Here is a 19650-nt window from a genome sequence, read left to right as displayed (position 1 = left end):
TTTTTTATTTTGGAACTGAATGTCTTTCAGGAGGACAAGTGGCTTTCCTACATCTTTTCTCATATAGCTGTGAATTGCATTACTGCACTAAAATTTCTCTTTCATAAGAAGGCTGTCTTTTCCTTGGCAGATCTACCTCTTCTATGTATTGTGTGCCCATTGTAGTGTCAGTTTTGACAGTGTGCCCTAGCACCACCCCAGCTGAGAACTAGCTCTTACTTTTAGAGTCTCAAAAGAATTCTTCAGAGTTGCAATAGATGATTCTTGTGAAATGCAGGAGGTTTCCCTGCCCATGCAATCTTAGTCTTTGGTTTCACAAATAGAATACTCCATACCACTAGTGATTTGCAAGAAGGAAATAAACTTGCCTCATTCTATATGTACTTTGCTTGCAGACCTGGCTTGTAGGTGAAGTCACTGCTGCTAACACTTGTTAGTTGGCTAGTTAGCAACTTGCAAGAGTTGCCTGCTTTGAGGAACCTACGTGTTCCCAAACTTTTGCTTTTTCTGATTTAGTCTTAATTAATTCTGGGAGAATTGGAAGGGGAAAAAAGCTGGGAAGTAAGTAAGAAGTGTGTTTACTTCAGAATTGTATAATTGGCATAGCTGTACCTGCAGAGTGCTTCAGGCAGGGCCTGGTTCTAGGGAAGAGACCTGTCTTTGGAGTATAATTTACTTCATCTGGAAGCTGCCAAATGACAGTACTCTCAAAAGCTGCTCTCTAGCCCTCTAGCTAAGATGGCAATGCTATGTGTTGTTGCACTCTAGCTATGTGATCTCCTAGCAGTGGACAAAATATAACCTAATTTTTACTAACTTTGTGAGAAGCTCTGTCATATAAGCAGAAACAGAGGACTTCTAAACGTACAAAAAGTGCATGTTAGATCACTATGTCTTTTAGTTCTATAAGCTGTTTAATTTGTCCATCAGGCAGTCTAGTTGATGGAATCAAACTCCATTTATATACAGTGTGGTAAATGGAAAGAATGGGCCTGGCAATTATCTGCAGTGTTGAGGGTGATCCTAGCACAGCCTGTTCTGTAGAGACTGATACCTTTAGCAGCAAGCAAACTGACCAGTGTAGTAAAGATCTATGACTCTGTTTTTCTTCCTCTTCCCTTTACTTTTAATAGTGTTCTGTATCAAAACTATGTCTTTCCAGCATATATAGTCATATAGGTCAACTCTTCATAGTGAAGCTCTGGGGTATGCATTGATCAAATGTTGTTGGTTTGAGCTTTGTGGAGTAGGGAGGGTGTTTGTAAGAAGATACAAGGTAGGATTACAGTTCTGGCTTTATCATAACTTCGAGTACTTTAAATTCTTGGTAGTTTTTTTCTCTACTAAATAAGAATAAATAAGTTTAAGCTGTGTTTAAGGTCTTTAAGCAGTATGTGTAGAAACACTGGAATACAGGGTTCTATTGGTTTACTTCTTGAGAAAGCAGTTTTGTGCTATTTTTCATCTCCATGCAAGAATAGCAACTCCTGGTTTCTCAGTAGCTTGGAATCCTGTCCTTTGGATTGTCGATACATTCTTCTGTCACTATGTCAGTGTTGCCATGTGCCAATTTCCTAATCTCCTATGCAGGACAAAATGAGTGGGAACTACTTAAGAGGTCTAGTATTTTGCTTTCTATCAGTAGTTGGGAGACTGCTCTTTGAAAGCTCTGTCAGTCTCCACCAAAAGCAGCTGGGCCTCAGGAAATTAAAATTTTTCCTTGTGTATTTGCACAAGTCTCAGACTGCAAAAGAAATACCCATCTCCAGGCCCCAGAAAATTGTTCGAGTACAATTCTGCATGTAAATCAGCTACAAATCCTCTTCCAGTTACAGCAGTCATCAAGCTATCGTGCAGTACACAAGAAAGAAAATAACCTGTACCTTGACTGAGGGAAATCCTGGTAGATACTTGTTGTATTTTAAAATATCATTTGGTATAGAATTCCTGTCTGTAAGGCTACTGCTAAGAAACACACTGCTGACATAGAGGTGAGAAAGCTCAGCTTTCTCCATCACAGTAAATGAAAGAGCAGGGCCATGTGTCTGAAAGGCAGGTTTGTCAGACACAAGGCTGGGCAAACTGTTGCATGTCTGGGTTGTGAATTAAATTGCAGTAGAGAGTAAGATGCTCTGAAAAGGTGCATTTGAAGGTCTGTGAAAGTAGATGGAAAGAGTTGAGGGACCCCATCCAAGAATTTTTTGACTCTTTAAACCCACATTGTGACTGCTCATTTATTTTTGAAGTGTCAAATGACTTCCTTTGAGTTTCCTTTTATTTCTGTTTTTTCTGTGGTTTTTCTTTTTTTTTTTTTCTAATCCAAGTGTAGGGATACTGCTGTAAGTCCTAGAGTTTGTGAACAATATCAATGATAGAGATACACACTGTGATGTGTTATTTGTTTTTTAATAGTAGTCTAGTTGTGTTTATTGTGTTCTGCTGTGTTGAGAATTTGAAGGTAAGGTATTTATTATACAGGTAAATACAAGCATTGCATTATGGGTGCCTGAAGCCTTGGCTACAGTTACTGTTTGGAGATGACTATTTTACTGGTTTCGGGCCCCAGAAGGAAGTGAAGGAATAGGAAGGCCTTCGCACTAGAGAGGTTAAGCCTGTAAAGAGCTGTTAACATCTACAAAAAATGGTCTACAGTTGTGCTCAACTCTGTTTTGTAGTGTATACTCGCAGTTCTCAGTGGCATGTTTCTGCCCTGTGTTCTTTTTTTTTTTTTTAGGAAGTGTCCAAGATTTCTACAGTCCGTACTGCACCAAAGTTACAAAGTCTTTGTCAGCTGGTAAAGACCAAGAAAACTCTCCTGTGCTCTCAGTGGCTAGGTCGCTCCTCTCAGGCATTGAGGCAGTAAATAGCTCTTACCTGCTACATTGAATTAGGCAAAATTCCAGTGGAGAGGGTGATGACTTGACCATTTTGCAGATGCAAAAAAGGTAAACATGGCTTAATTGTGATCTTCCTCTACAGTATATTTTAAGAATATCAAATACTGCTGAGGTGGCAAAACTCTGATTGTGTCAAAACACAGTTACTCATAATTTGTATTGAATAGAGCAAATTGAATAAGTTTAGGCAGAAAAGTAGATCTGGTATCCCCATTTGTGTATTTAGACGACTGTCAACTGATAGAATTATTAGCAACTGTATTGGAGCACAATAATGTATTAAGGTGTCTAGAGCTGAGATAGGAGAAAATACTTGGTAGTGGTAAATATAAACAGTGGTTTCTGAAAGCACAGCAGCAGCTTTTTCCTGGTTAGTGAGGTGGTTGTGAGATATTCTTTTAAAGCCTTCACCTGTGTCTCTTGCCTTTTTAATCAAAACTAAAATCTCATTAGAACTGATTATAATCCGTGGTTATTTAGGGAGTTATCAGGGCTGCACAAGTTTGATGTTGAACTTCCTCTTAGCAGTGTGAAGGACATCCTATTTTTATTGTTTATTCTAGCCGATAGTTTTTCCAAGTGCAGGAAAACAAATCACAACACATAATTTTTTCAGTCTTTTTTTTTTTTTTGTGGACTAGTAAATTGACTTGGATAGTCTATATGTAAGACCTTTTAAAATTCAGGCAGTTGAAACATTTAGGAAAAACAAGTTAAAACTGAAACTGCTAAAATGTCTATGTATCTCCTTGAATTGTTGCCCATTATAGCTGCTTATGCATTTGACCTTCTCAAGACTCTTGCTTTGTTTCTAGTTTGCATGGTCTGCTGCAAAGTCCATTATGAAGACTGGGTAGTTGATCCTCATCTGGAGGTTCTCTAAAGGCTGTGCTGCCCTAGGTTATTACTGTGAAAGAAGAAATGGAGATGCCAGAAAACAGCACAAAAAGGCAAACTGCGAAATCCTTCAGGACTCTGGGACTAAACTTAATCTATGCTGCTACTATCCTGGTGTTTTTCCTGCAAAATTTCTTCAGGAATGCCTAGCTGTACTCTTTTAAAGGCTGTGTGCTTGGGTTAGGATCAGGGTTTTGGGAGTACTTGGCTAGAAGATGGTTTGCTTTAAGTTGTGCCTGCTTTTGTGCTGGAAAGGCTTTTTTACAGAGAGTAAAATTTATTTGTTGATGTAACAAAGAATTCTGCTAAGGCTGGAACATTCTAAAATGATGGGTTTTAAATTTGGCTTCCCTTCTTTCTCATCTTGACAGCATTTGAAATGACTTTGTTTTTCCTTCCAAATAACAAATGATCCTTGTGACTGTGTAATTAACTACACCTTCCCCTCCTCTCCTTTTATGGAGTTTCTTTTCCAGTAGTACCACCCTGCCAAAAACAATACTAGATCATGGTGCTGTTCTCGTTGTCATCAGGTGGTAGGCTGTTTTTGGTGTTCCTCCTCTGCAGTGCCAACGCTATGTCCAGTTCTCTCAGCTGCTTCAAGAAGCCCCGGTTTGGCAAGATGCATCGGTGTCTTGATACTTGCTCAATGGCATCCACTACTGTCATGTTCTTGTAAATCATCAGGTAAGCCAAGACCAGTGTGGCTGACCGGCTGCGACCCATAGCACAGTGAACCAGAACCTTGTCTGTGGAAACAAAGAGAAATGATGCAGAGATGACACTGGGTAATTTCTTTTTTTGACAGTGAAGGTTTCTGTAATGCCCCTGCTTTGTTTGGGGGTTTGATTACCCTTACCAGCATTTTTGTAAGGTCCAGCTGTTTATAGATAGGGAAGCTGAGGCTGTAAATCTTACTGAGTGACTGAACACCATCTGCATTGGAGATTACCCATTTAATCCCAAACCAGGTATCTTTGAATTTATTTGTGAACAAAGGTTGCAGAGAAGGCCTGGGGTCTGCAACCTTGCATTAAGTAACGTACCAAGCCCTGCTACAGCCTAATCTTACAGGCCTCACAAGCAGCATGTATGTAATTATGTGTTTGGGTATAATGACCAAAGCACGGGGTGTGGGAGGTTTTGGTGTGCTATCAAACCATCCAACCATGAGGATAAATGGTATGCATGCAGGCGACTTTTTCATTTCTACCAGCTAGACACAACAGCTAACAGAATTTGAATTTTTTGTTCTGACAATCATGTCCTTCAAGATCTAGATTGCATCTCTTTATGCCCAAATACTTCATTTGTAAGATATAGTTAACAAGTCTTTTTAAGGCTCAGTGATATTTTTGAGGGCAAAGGATAAGAAGGACCATAGAAGATACCAAGCATACAACCAGGGGGATAGAAAGAAACCATCTCTTAAACTGTAGAAGAGCTTCTTTGGAAATCTCTGGCTAGTCACCCTTACCCTGTTGTGTTGAATGAAAGTAACCACCACGACCGTCACCTCTGAGTGTTTTATATGATCGTCTACTTGCAATAGTGGCCTGTCTCATATACTGTGAATGCAAAGTCTCTGCTAACAGGTTTTGTCTCTGAATAAATGTGTCTCAAGATTTAGCTTAGTGACATTGCTTGGTTTAACTTTGGACTTCCAGAGGCAGAAAGTCCTTGGCTCTAGGTACTAGCAAAGATATAAGACAAAGTGGAACCTTCCCCATTTGCTGTGTCTGGAGGAGGTGGAGGAAGAGAACAGTGAGTGGGTTCAGGTCTGATTGACAGGTTTTGAAACACTTCAAAAGATTTCCAAAAATGATTCAAAGCCCTTGAGGGGGTCTTGCAAAGGGTTGAACTGCTGAAGGAAGTAGATTTGGAGCATTCTCTCTAACACCCTGCTAAGCTGAATTGCTACAGGAAAAAAAAATCCTATCAGGGCCAATAATAGTTTATCTCTGTCAGCTATGCCTAGTGAGAAGTGTTGGGTGCAAAGCCATGACTCCTGCTGATTAACTCCTTTGCTTCCAGGCACAAGAAGATGTCTTGGCACAAGTAGCATTGCTGTGTAATGGATGCATCAAGAACTGCCAACACTAGAGGATTAATGGTTACAGTCCGCATCCTAATCCCAGCAGATAGTCTCAGAGGCATCTTGGCAAAATTCCAGTCTCTCTGATAACTAAAAGTGCCTTTTCCTCTCCTGGAAAACGATAATCCTTTCTATTATTACTGCAAATATTTGAAACAGAGGAAAACTCTCATTTGTTCAGCTCTTCATGCTTCTCTTTAGAGCTTCCCACCTTCCAAATGGGTTGCTGTTGAGGTGGTAAAATACGTGATAGGACAAGCAAGTCTTTGCTTTGTGTGGGTGGTAAAAGCAGGAGATCTAGGAGAAAATGTACAGTTTTATATTGTGTTAGCAAAGACAAAAAAATGACCGTACAATTTTCTGGAATGCCCCCTGGTTGTAGGAAAATGAAGTCTCTTCTTTCCTGTGTGTGAATATTCAAGATCTGTCTGCCTGTTACAGCAAAATGCCACGTCCCTTCTGTACTATTTTGTAGTTTCTTCAGTTCTGATGTAAGGACCGATCTGAAACCTCTTTCCCCAAGAGGGAGTCTGCTCTTGCAGTCTTTGATTCTGACCACTTGCATCCTTCAAGGTGTGGCTGAATATGAAATACCAATGCACAGAGCCAGAGGTCTGCTGAGTGGTGACAGGTCCCTGAAATATTTTGATCACTTGACTTGGGCTTGTGTTACTTGAAAATCTGTCTAGATACAGCACTCCCTCTCCAGAGTAAGATGGAGTGATATGAAGGTGTTGAGGTGTCTTTGGTCAAATGCCTTGGGTCTTTGTATCGGTCTCATACGTTTCTTCTCATATTGCTTTTTTTTAATCTCTGTCTTTAATGTATTTTTTCCCATGACATCTTCATATGGAAAGAAAATGATGTTCCCCTCTACTTCACATTCTGAGGAACTAAGACACCAAGGGAACAAGTACTAAATCTGTAGCATAGTAGGGAACTTAAAAACCTCTTTAAAATTGTGTCTTCCTTTCAGGTTAATCAGGCCTCGCTGGTATAAATTTTAAGCTGTTCTATGATCTGAATTGCATGTTTTGGGAAATCTTTATGCACAGCTGAATGATAGCATGCATAATTGTGAACGGTTTGAGTTTGCCTCTAAAACTTGCTCTTATAGTTGGGCTGCTTTCACTGTTTTTAAGCTCCTCTGCCCATGCTTAAACTCTGCAAGTACTGCTCTAAGGTAGTTTTTTCACCATTACAAAGATTCTTGAAGGGTAGGTCAGAATTACAGCATTAGGACTGTGTTTTGGCAGCACCCAAATTGGCAGACTTTCTGACCTGTTGCAGAAAGAGGCTACTTCGTTTGCATAACTTGTTTTAACAACATTGACTAATGAGCATTTTCCCAGCGAGAAGTGTTGTGTGAAGACAGCTATTCAATGAATTTGATCACTTAGCAGACTGAAGGTCACATGTCAAACAATGCAATACAGCCAAAGTAAGTTCGTTAATACATACATTCTGGTCACAAGAGTCAAAACTTTTCTTTTTCCCTTTTTCCCCCTCTCTTTGCATTTGCTCAGTTCTAATGCAAAGTAGCAAATGACTGTCATTGTGGTATTGATCAGAAATCTTTTGCACCAGATTCTGAAGTCACATGTTATTACCACTGGAGATGAGTACTTGGTTACTTAGTATAACGTCCTGTTTAGGAATCTGGATGCCCTTTGTCAGTCAGGAAGATGCACACAAATAGTCCTTTCATTAAGGACTTGAAATACAGAGCACCTTTCTACACTAGATACACATTCACAAATAATGCATTTATGTTGTTGGAGGAGAGAACTAGTTACTTGCCTCTAGTCTTTCCTCCTGTAAGTGTAAGAGACATCAGTGTACTCTTTAGTTTCTGGAGTCATTCTCTTGTTCTGTAAATGTGTATTGGCCGTGCATTCAACATGGGCCATGAATATGTGCCTTTATGCATATCTTTGGCTGGGATAGGAGATGTACATTTAGTGTACTTTTTTCTCTGGAGAAAGTTAAGAGCTTGCTCTTTTTCTTCATGAGTATTATGGTAATTATTTTTATTGGTCTCTATCAGAAGGATCCTAGCTGTCTTGTTTAAAAACTGTGTGAATGTGGGAGGCAGTGCACAGCTACAGGAATTACTGCAGTTGGTAGTACCTACGCAAGTGCAGATTTTTTTTGTTTTGTAGAAGTTCATCCAGTCACTCTTTGATTTGGTCTAGTGTTTCACTGTTGTACCGGTGCTTGATACTGTTTCAGAACTTCCTGGACTTTGATGTGGTTTTGAAACAAAAAGGTTAATACTTCTCCCCCTGCATCCCATCCTTCCCTGCCCCAATATGTACTGGGATGCAAGGTTATTTTTTCAAGCCTTTGCTGCTTCCCTTGTGCCTGTTTCTTTACCTCAGTGCAGCAGACAAAGGTCTTGGAGGAACAGGAGGGTAGTGGGAGTGAGGAAGTCTGCATTTCTTATTTCAGCTACTCTAGCCTAATGCTGACCTCTGGCCTCCAGCCATGTCTAGACACAGGTGGTGTTAGTTATCCACTCCTTCCCAAAGGCAGTGCTTCAAACATACCTTTTGAAATATCAGGTGCCTTTCTTCACAAGCAAGCTCCTGAAGCAGTTTCTCCTGCTATTAAGACTTTGATTTTTAAAACTGAACTACTTCCAAGACTTTCTCTTGAACAAGGGAAGGGATGGTTGCTGTAGACTATATTTGCTGAAAGGGTAAAATGTGAAGACCTGTCTGGCTATTGGGGGCAAGCCAGGTAGTAGCTGGCTACAGCTGAGCTAAACAGCCAAGAACAGAAGCTGACATGAAGCTAGAAACTTGCTATGTGACCCTCAGATATTAAGGTCTTTGTAGGTCAGAAGGAAAGTCTTAAGTTTCTCACCTGGTTTCTGGTAAAATATCCTGTAGAGATTTATTAAAAAAAAAAAAAAAAGGCATGTAGGGGAAAGAGTAGTAGTATTGAAAGCCCGTGTGAGACCTAGGCTGTAGCATTTTACATCACTGTAAAGCTTTCTGATAGAACACTACTGGAGGTCAGAAAATAATGAATTGTAGTAATCAAGCTGATAAATTACAAAGGCTTTAATGAAATGTTTCTAGATCTCTGCTGGCAGAGTTGTTTGGGTCCCCTGCTGCTTGGAAGATGGCAGAGAGATAAATCTGTTATAGCATGGAGTAGATCTGATGGCCAAGTAGGAAGGTAGGTTTATATTTGTAGAGTGAATCTAATGCTGCAGAGTGTGAAGCTGTGGAGTGACAGCCTGGAATCTCTGGAGAGCACTTGTGTTCTGCTCCCACCACTATGCAGCCAATATTCATTCAACCTTTCTTAACGTGGACTAATTTGAGGAAAAAAACAGCTAGTTCATGGAACCTATGCAATGTCCGATTCTCTCCGATGTGTTTATGAAGGAGTCAAAACAGCAACAAAAAATCTTACCTTCTCTTAAACTAGTTCCCTGCTACTAGTTTTATATTCTCTGTTAAACTGTATTGGACTTGTTTCATTCCCACAAGCTTGAATGCCATGGAGCTATGCTCATAATCAGATGGAGTACTGTACTGTTCTTAACCATTTTCAGCACCCTCCTTACTTCTTTCATCCTGAAGCGCATTATCAATGAATTCAGATGCTGAATAGAAGAACTGGCTGAGCTTGAAAGTGGGGAGATCATCTGCTTCCACTCCATGGTACTCCACAGTCATGTCGTGATAATATTCTGGTCCTGTGTCCACATTCCGCTGACCATGGGCCGCGTTGAGGATGTGAGTGAAGCCTTCCTTCTCAAGGCTGTAGCGATCTAATGCAGTTTTCCTGTTAAAACAAGAGCTGTCATGAAAGCAAAGAAGCTTCTTACACAGCATGCCAAAAAAAAAAAATCATCTCTGATTTGGTATGTTCTAAACGTTAATGAAACTGATAATGCTTCAATAATGCATCATTTACCATTGTAAAGATCTTAAGATACTGTCATTCAGAGTGAATGATCCTTCTGGAGTTCATAATTATCTCTCCCAGGTCCTTAGAGTACCTTAAAAATGAATTTATTTTCCTGGCACCTTTGTAATGTAGGCAACAGTGGCTTCTATCCATCTTGTACAAGAAGAAACTTGAGATACAGAAAGAAACAGAATGAATTATTTAAAGTCATAAAAGCAAATCAGTGGCAGAACTTGAAATAGGACCCGTCTGCCCCATCAATTGATATCGCAGAACTAATAAAGAGTCAGTGATATGTGAGTAGTAAGATCATCTGGGATTCAAAAAGAAGCTCTTCATTCCTAAAAGAAGTTACTGAGTTTTTTTTCTCCATTTCTATTTTTAAAAATAAAAATAATTTTAAAATGTCACCCTTCTGTGGTCACAGCTCCCTATCAGATTTCCTTTTACTGTCATATTTTGTTAAACCACAGGTCTGAAGCAAAAAGAACTAGATATGGAAACTGGATATTAGCTTTTAGTGAAAGCTGAACATCATATATTTAGCCCAATATTCTAATTTATTCTTGTCCTCTTTTCCATTGGACAAGGGAAGTCAGATAGGATAGGAAGTGTTAGATTTTTGTGTGCCCAATACCCACTTGTAAGTGCTTGCCAGCAGCCTGAAATTCCTCAAAAAGTGCAGAGTTTGTGGACGGGCATGTAAAAACTTTTTTATTCCTTTATAGAAAGCTTTTAGGTTTGGCAAGTTTTGTTCTGGAAAAGCTGTCAAGTTTCATTAGTGCCTAGGAAGACTACTAAGCTTTTTACAAAAAGTTGCATAGGCTTTATTCTGTTAATGTATTTTCACATAACTACTGCTGCCATTAATGAATTAGTGCATGATTTGAAACAGCATTTTCCAACCAAAAGTACCTCTCTCCATGAATGTTTCCTGAACATTTCAAAGTGTAAATGCAGCTGCTGTCACACAGGACACTGTGGTGGGCTACCTGTAGTGTTTCATAATTCTAGTGGTGACAGCTCAGAAATAGCTTGAAGTTGACTCCACCTTCCCAGCCTCTGTCAAAGTCAAAATCTCTCTTTGAGCAGTCAAGAACCTAGTGATCAGAGCATTTAACTGGGATATGGATACTGAAGGTCTTACTTATGCTTGCTCTTACTTAAATTAAGCTCATGATAATTGGCTGTTCTGAGTAGATATTCCTCCCTGCAGAAATTCGTTTATGGACAGGAATGATAATGTCTTGACCCTACTGGCATTTTTGCCATGAAATGTTGTAAGTCCCCTATGTGGAGATTTAAAATAGTAAATAAAAACTCCAGTTAGTGTGGTGATGCCTGCCTAAGCTCAGTAGACTCTGAAGGACAGACAGTAACAGTATCTTGCTGCTGGTGCTGTGCTTTGCCACCTTCACCTCAGGTTAAATAATGCTCACTTCTTTCCTTTGTATTCTTGTTGCAGTGATTAACCTATAAATACTTTTTCTCCCTCCTTTTAGGAGATTTGTGCCGTAAGATTCTCTTCAGGTACACATGCTCTATACAAAGTTTTTGATGGACTGTTGATACTACCAAACTTTGGCTTCTGCAAACACTGCTAAGGCTAATAAATAGCATTTGAAGTAAATAACGAAATTGTTCCAAGCAAGGACAATGTCAGACAATAGGTCGCATGACAGTCATTAACATTTGACAGTTACATTCATCTGAAATCCAATTTTACTGTTTCCTTGATTAGATTCTCAGGAGATTGCTATTTGACACAGTGGGTGCAACAAATGCATTTATTTCTGACGGTTGCACTTACAGTCTTGTTCTGTGTTTTAGGATCTCATTTTGAAGTGTTCAGTAGCCCCATTGTTTCAATAGGTATTCAGGAAGAAGGGGTACTGTCTTCCACTAACCGCATAAGCAGTCGGCTCGATCTGGCCAAGCTCCTGGGAACTTCCCCTTCCACCTCCGAGTCTTGCCTGTAGCAGCATACTGTGAATTTGGGACCCGGGATGGAATTAATCCTCCTCCTTTTTATTTAATCAATTAAAGGCAAGGCAGTTAGGTGTTCATTTTGCATCACAATTTGCATTAGCCATTATTTTGCCCTTGGCCTGTTGGAGTTTGGGAATATGCATGTTGTTACTCTGTTAGCTCCCTCTGTTTCCCACAGCTCAGGCTGGAAATGGAATCGGAAGCAGCCAATGTATCGACCTTGAATGCTGCTACAAAAAGTCCGTTGTAAATGCGCAGATGTAACTAAATAATCTGTGAAATATCTTTTTTTTTTTAAGTAAATTCTAAATGTACCAAGGAAATACTTAGGGGATTATCTACTCTACTGTTTTTGGCACTGAAGAATTTATACTGTTTTCCTCAATGCTTGGGATAGGCTGATTTTAAAATGTCATCTGCTTTTTAATTGTGTTTGATATGTAAACTGATTCAGCAATATCCTTTTGGACTGAATGTAACCTTGCCCATTATAATATTTTTCTTTATCATATGGATGCACATTTTTTTCTTTCTACTGATGTTGCTAATCTAGAAGACTTCTAGAAAATGTATGCTCAGTGTTGAGCACTCAGATCTGTTAAAATCTCCACATTTTCACTGGAATAGATACTCAAACTGTGCTTGTGTAGGTGTTGTAGAACCTGTTACTTGAACCAAGACCTTAAACATTTGCCCTGGCTAAGTGGAGCATGGTCAATGTATGTAGGTTCTGTGGGTGTGTGGCTTGTGCATCTGCAGGCTGACCTATTGCATGTAATCTGTAAAGAGGATGTCAGGTACCTTTCTTCCAGCAGATACTCTGGACAATATTATCTACAGAAAGCTTTTCCTAAGGTTTGTAATATGTAATGTTGTGTAGAGATCTGAGGAAACAGTTATTTTGCAGTACAAAATAGTGTTCACAGGACTGCAAGAGGTGCTTGCCTTGGGCTTTAGAATTTGCATCTTTTGAAGAAAGCTGAAGAGACGTTTACTCTTTCACAAGAGCAAGAGTGCTTGGTTTCAAACTTGATACGGAGATTAGCAAGCACTTATACTCACTGTTTTTCCTTTCTCTCCATCCCACCAGTCTTGCACTTGATAATTATGTTTTCATAAGAGATGTCTCTGTTCCTTCAAAAATTTTGTTCTTTTTTTTCCTTGTAAAACTTTCCCAAAAGCTAGGCAAACAACCTTGTTGGATGACCACTTGTCATACTGACCCAGCTTTGTCTGCTTTTTCACTCCTGTCAGCTGTCTTTTTATCTTGCCCATTGATCATAAATACTATTGGGCAGGGACAGCCTGTGCCGAGACTCTGACACTGCCTTAATATAGGCAGTTAAACTTGAGGTCATGCTGTGTCTGCAGCATGTTGATTCTCAGTTAACAGAGAGCAAGAAACAGGCTGTTAAGCCCTCATATAGGGGGACCTATATGCCTGTAAATGGAAATGTTACTGTGCCTCTTGACGTGTTTGCTTGGACTGGCTTTAGCCATCAATGAACTCTGGCTTTGTGTGAAGGACTGGCTTGCTTTCCAACCTCAGCTGAACCTCTAGTGTAAAGGCCATTGTGGAAGCATCCCTCATTATCCATTTACTTTAATCGCAGCCTAATGTTTTTTCGTGTTCCATCATGCATGATATTCCTGGTTGCATCCCAAGGAGAGGGGAATGCTTTCCGTCTTCCTTGCAGTTTTTACTGTGCCTGAGGTATCTGTATTTTAGATGAAATAAAGGAATAAATCAAGCATAAATATCTGCAAATATCCAACTGGTTGAGGTGACTAATAGCATAGGATCATTCAGGGGTATATGAATCATATACCTTATTGGAGGCTTTATAACTCTAATTCACTTTCAGCTAGAAATGGCACAGGTTTTTTTTTCCCTTGCAGTTGGCTCACTACCAGAGTTTAATAGTCAAGTTAACAATATTCTTTCCCTCTTCGGGTGCTGCTATTTTTTAATAAATTGCAATTAATATTTCAATTTCTGTCATTATAGTTGAATTTTAAGTAGCCATTGTAAAGAAGAGTTTGCTACAAATGCCAGCGTAGGTGAAGCCATAAGCATTTGACTACTCTTGCAATTGTTTTAATTTTGTATGTCTCCACCATCTGTGCTATTAGCACTTGATTTCCTTTTACATGGTGCAACTATGGTCTCCAGTGTCTGCCTTGAATGTGTTCCTGTGCAGGGAAGGTGAAGTGTGGCACTGGGAGATACCAGTGAAAACTTCAGTATACGTCAGTTTAGTAAGAAGTGAACTGGGCAGATTGGCCCCATGTAAAAAGCTCATCAGCTCTTCAATTCAGAGCACATAAACATATGCTAAAAGTTAAGCATACCCAGAAGTCCTTCTCTCTATAGCAGACCATGTTAAGCAAAAGCTCAGTGCTTTGCTGAATCAGACCCTGCATTTACTGTAGGACAGATGGACTCATAAACATGTTTTTAAAGTTCTGAGGCAAGGGGGAGTACTTTGATATGGGAATGCCACCTAAATGGTGAAAATTGGAGACAAAATCACTTTCACATAGGGATATATTGACAATTGCAGACTATCACCAAGAGGGAGAACTGACCCAAACAAAAATGTCATCCATTTTCAGATGGTTCTCAAAAGACTGTTTACATCTCTTGGGTTGTGCAAGGGCAAGTAAAGGGCCTGTCCAAGACATTAACTGTGCCAGTTGTCAGTTTTAAAGCTAAGATTCATAGGATTAAAAGCAAGTGCTGCAGCAAATCCTGCCTTCTTCTGGAAGCAACAATGTAAGTAGTTATAATGTGAATGAAAATGCTTGCTTTCAAGTTGCCGTCTCCAGTGTACAAAATCCCTTCTCTCTCTTTTCAAAAATATGGTCATTACTGTCATGACAAGTTTTAGTCCCAGCTGGTTTCATCAGGAAGATGCCCAGAAGTATGGAGTTGGAAGAGGGGGGGAAAATCAACTTGCAGGCACTGCAGCCTGCAACTCCACATCAAGTATTAAGTATATTAAAAGCAGTTAACAAAAGGAAGAGAAGGCGGCTCATGATGAAAACCCAAGTGCATCTAAAGGAAGGGAAGTAATGCTCCAAAATGCCTCACGAGGGAGTGGGCAGGGCAGCTCCCTCCACAGGTACGTCAGCACTTTATAGCTGGTACTGGTCAACCAGACAACTGGTATGCTCATAAGCTCTAAGTAGAGCCAAGTTTCTTAAACCTCGTGCAAAGGTTGGGCAATGCAAACATGTTTCAGTATAGACTGTTAAAGCCACAGATTGACATGACCAGATTGATAAAACACAAGGAAATCTGAGGCAACATGTTACTAGGAGAGGAATCGTCTCTCTCAAAGTTTTCCATTTTCTTTAACGCTGAAGGAAAGCTTGATGCAGGATGATAATTTACCAGATGGTCAGTGTCAGAAAGAAGCTTCCTGAATATAGGCAATACTGACACTTTCTTAAGAAAACCTGGCAGTTCTCTCTCCTGAGAGATGTTGAGAATTTCCAATAATACTGACCCAATTTCCTTTGGTAACTCCAGCACTGAGGGAATCTAGATAGTGTAGCATTGTATCTCCTTTTCCTTCTGAGGTGTTGCTCCATTTCTGTGAATACCTCCTGTTCAGTGTGAATTAGAAGAATTTTTAGGTACCACAGAAAATACTCAACAGGATCTTCATAATACATCGTAGAAAAAGATTTAGTAGTCTATTTTCCTCTAGCCCCAAACGGTGGATGTTGTTTTTGTAAGTGATACAACCTAGATACAGAAAATACCTCTCTGCTTTCCATACAGCAAAGGCAGCAAACACATGTGATGTGGTCAGTCAGTTCCTGGTCTTGACTTCAGTTACTCACCAAGTATTAGAAATCACCTGTAGACAGAGGTGATGTTGTGTGGGGAAGTGTTAATTGTCTTGGAAGCCACTGCTGCTTTAGGACATTTATGGTCCAGTGTTACAGAACTGATTTTCCGGATTGTTAAACTGCTGTTACAATTGGCAGATTCTCATACTAACAGAGTTGAAATTATGTCCTCAAGAGTGTTGTTATAATCTAAATCTGTACACACTCCTATTTTTGTATGATTAATACTGGTGTAAATCCTAGGAGTTCATAACACTAACTACTTGCTACCCTGAGTGAGTCCCATCTTTCTTCTAGATCATCTAGAAGATCTTCTAGATGTCTTTCTACTTAGTCACTTGGAAAAAGTCATACTGTATTGTTTTTCTGAAGAAAAGGAAGAAGAGAGAATGAGTTTTAGTTAAGCATGTATTTAAAGTTTAGTTATACATTATAATTGTCATACACTCCAATCTGTAGGTTTGAGTTACTCATGTGTACTCTTTGAACCTTACCTGTGTTAATTCTCAAGAACATAATGTTATGAACAGCTTGTGTTCTTGAGCTGGGGCTCTGCTGGGACAAGCACTGACCATAGCTTTCTTGAAGTGGAAGCTCAGTTCAGCTGCATATCCAGAAAATTATTTTTCATATTTAACCTGTTAAGAATTAGGCTCCAGAAGACTTCTTTTCCCCTGGGAGTAGTTTGAGAACACAGAAAAACTTGAAAATGGGATCAAGCCTTAAATCCCAATGAGAGAGAGGATGGTTAAGAGGAAAACAAAATATTGGGAGGCCTTTGTCTTCAGCTAAAATATTCTTTGAAATTCAGAAATGTGGAACCATGAACATCATCTCAGGTAATAAGGTGACCACTGAAGAGCCACAAGAAGAAACTACAAGCTGCATAACTGGCAGAGATTTTTCCATGTGATTGTAGTGAACCAAGCAGGCTTGGGATCAGCCAGTAAAACTGCCCGTGCAAGTAACCTGGTGACCAGTGAAAGAAAGGAGCAAGACAAAGCTGCATTCTATCCCTTTAGAAGGCTTCTGGATGTGAGGAGGGTACATGCAAGCACTAATCCTGGTAGCTGCTGAATCAAAATCTTGGCAAAGCCTGTTTTGTTCCTATCACTGGCCTGTCTCCTACAAGTTCCAGTGTCTGGTCTTTAAAAGTCCTTGGAACTTGCTGGAGGAAAATTTCAATTGGAGCTGAACACAGCATGTTATATTTTGAGGCTTTGATTATTCTGGGCCTGACAGGCTCATGGAGATTTCATTGCCTCTGGGTAACATCTGCAGCAAAGCAGTGTAACAAAAGGATTGAGTGGCCTCACAGGACTCCTTGATAGCCTGTATTGCATTAGAAGGAAGATGTGGTTACGTAGTCAGGGTAATTAATTAGCATTTCCATAAGCAGTCACAAGTTCTGTTAACCTTGTAAATGCAGGAGGCAGGAATGAAGCACAGATGTGAAGGCTCTGAAGATAAACTCTATATGTGTGTGTTCACTTGATTTTGTTGATGAGCTCCACTAAATTCTTTCAAGATCAACCTTAATTTAGCATGGCTAAGGATGCAAATACACCCAACATCTGTTCACGTCTCCATAGCAGCTCTTTGGCGACCAGTGCTACAGCAAGATCTGAAAATAAAACAATACAAAAAATCCTGCCACACTGAAGGGGGAGGCTGTTGGTCAGAAGTAAGATGTGGAACTGGCTGAGGATAGATACAGAGGTCCCTGGACTTTGCCTGCTTCAAATCAGATTTTAGTTCTAGTAATGAAAGCTGCATCTTGCCTGCAGACCAGTTCTCATCTCAGATTTTCTGCTATTGGATGTCAAGTTTGCCCTTATCTGGCTGACAATAGTGGTTCTCTTGCAGGGAGCTCCATTTTCTGGTGAAGTTTTACTTCTGTTCACCCCCCACCTGCTCCTCACTTCTTTTTCCTTCTCTATTGGTTTTCTCATTCTTTTGTCCCAGTCACGTGGAGGACTTGTTTCCCCTTGAAGCACCATTGATTTCCTCCTGATCAGTCCCCTGCAGAAATATACTGCCCAGCGTGAGTGGGTGTAGCTCGAAGTACCTGTCAAGAAGTTTGTTCTTCTGTTCTTCTGGTTTGTACTAAGTGCAGGTGTGTGTTGTATTCAGTCGTATCTCCTAGCATTTATTAAATTACAAGGTGTAACAAGCTACTGCTACAGGAATGATTACAGGAAAGAGTCAGTGACTGGTGTCCTGGGCTTGAGGACTGACTGTCCAAAGACCTGTTTTCTCATTAGATCCCTTAGCTCAGAAGGCAGAGCTGTAGCTTCATCACAGAGATAAGATGGAAATTCTTCTAATGGCTTCATTCAGAATAATTTTGCTGGTTGTTCTTTACACTGAATCTTGTGTTAGAAATATCTAACAAGAGGGGTGGGGTAGTATGGGGAGAGGACAACTCAACCCCCTTTTCCTTTGTTCCTGAATCATTTGGCCAGGCTCTTCCCATAGCTTTTTTTTTTTTTCTTTCTCTAGAAGTGGGAGTCTCAGCTGAAGCCCAGAACTCGTGTGTCTTTCTGTTGCCTCTGGCGCCACAGAAGTAATTGGTCGATGATATTAGGAGTCTTGTAACTTTCAAGGCTGTATATCTTTCTTCTTTTATAAACTGGCAACAGATGAATTTTAGGACCTTTTAAAAAATTATTGAGAACTTTGGAGCCAGTGGGGCTTCTGATTGTGCCTTACAGTGATGATGTAAAATAAATGTCATGTTAGCACAGGGTGTAGAGGAAAATGGGAAATGGACCAATACTGCCTAAGGGGTAAGAAAAGTTCTCTCGCTTTGCTTAGGGTTTGGGTTGGGCGATTTTCTGATGGCATGTCTCCCTGCTGCAACAGTCATCTCTGCTTGTTGGAATAGGCTGTTTCTAGTTTAGTCCTGTGCTCAGCAGAGCTAAGTCTGTTTTGAGGGTTTGGTTTTTTTCCAAATCACACTTGGTCTCATCAGTGAGACACATATCTGCAGCTTTGCCTTCCACAGGGTTCTAATCTCTTGAGCAATTTGGAAATGCAGAGTATTCCATGTACACAAGCATAGGCTTGGAAATGCAGAAATACCACTTCGGGTTGAGCTGTCTCTTCTGTCACTTTTCAAGAATTACATTTTAGGCTTAAACCAACTTAAGCTGTGGTCCAACACATCTAGGCCATGCTCTTGTCAGTGTAACTGTGGAAGGACTTTCACTCAGAGATAAATGACAAATTACTCCTTGAAATGAGCCATTTAAAAATAGATCATGACTAGCTTTGACCTCTGCAGCCTACACTGGTGCCACAACTGCTCCTCTTACTCGGTCTTTAACAGTAGACCCTGCTGCACTTACCCAGCACTTCCCTGAAGCAGCAGCAACCAACACTGTGTGTCTATATCTGTAAGGGCCATGTCAGGCTCCGATTGCTCTGTTGAACTCTGGCATCTGTCAGTAGCTCATCAACTCACATCATCACCACTAAATACTAATGAATGGGTAGGAGGGGGAAAGAAACACTTTGTTCTGTTGGTGAGCTGTACTTAGTACAGCTTAGTCATCTCCTGTGTAGAAGAGATGAACTATGTAGACTTACTCATCTCCTATGTAGAGGTTGGGCCAGACTTCATTGACATGAGTGTACTTCGGGCATCCTTTCCAGAAGAGTCGCTCCAATTCAAATGCACCTGGGGTACAGTAATCCTCATCAGGATCTACTTTGATTGCTGTGTATGCATTTTTCTTCCCAACGTTCAAACCTGCTGATGACATCTTGTCCATGGAGTAGTGCGCTCAGGACGTGCAAGAAACTAGAATGCAATGAAAACAGAACGTTAACCTGAGGAAGCACAAAGCAAGCGACTGCTTCTCCAGTTGTGGGGCGCTGGGAGCAGCACTGGCCAAGTGTGATTGGGCTGGGCATGGTATGGGACAGAGGTACCTGCTCTGTGGTGGACACAGACTTGCACTTGGATTTCTGTCTCCCCTG

At 40.3% G+C, this 19650-nt stretch overlaps 1 protein-coding gene across 1 annotated transcript; it reads right to left on the bottom strand.

Annotated features, from left to right (window-relative positions):
- Positions 1 to 2389: 2389 nt before the first annotated feature.
- Positions 2390 to 19442, bottom strand: DUSP29 (dual specificity phosphatase 29). The gene is made up of 3 exons (XM_074873996.1): positions 19258 to 19442; positions 9470 to 9690; positions 2390 to 4543 (listed from the first exon to the last, which is right to left on the bottom strand). Exons 1-3 carry the CDS (start codon positions 19440 to 19442, stop codon positions 4296 to 4298), a joined length of 654 nt encoding a protein of 217 aa, XP_074730097.1. The 3' UTR covers positions 2390 to 4295.
- Between the last annotated feature and the right edge of the window lie 208 nt (positions 19443 to 19650).

This window comes from Strix uralensis, chromosome 7, assembly GCF_047716275.1.
Source record: "Strix uralensis isolate ZFMK-TIS-50842 chromosome 7, bStrUra1, whole genome shotgun sequence".
Classification (NCBI taxonomy): Eukaryota; Metazoa; Chordata; class Aves; order Strigiformes; family Strigidae; genus Strix; species Strix uralensis.
This window is presented reverse-complemented; position numbering and strand designations above follow the sequence as displayed.

Coding starts and splice junctions, on each gene's coding strand:
- DUSP29 (XM_074873996.1), bottom strand. CDS start 19,442: ATGGACAAGATGTCATCAGCAGGTTTGAACGTTGGGAAGAAAAATGCA. Junction 9,691..19,257: donor AACCTCTACATAGGAGATGA/GTAAGTCTACAT, acceptor TTGTTTTAACAG/GAAAACTGCATTAGATCGCT. Junction 4,544..9,469: donor TGCGCTTCAGGATGAAAGAA/GTAAGGAGGGTG, acceptor TTGTTTCCACAG/ACAAGGTTCTGGTTCACTGT.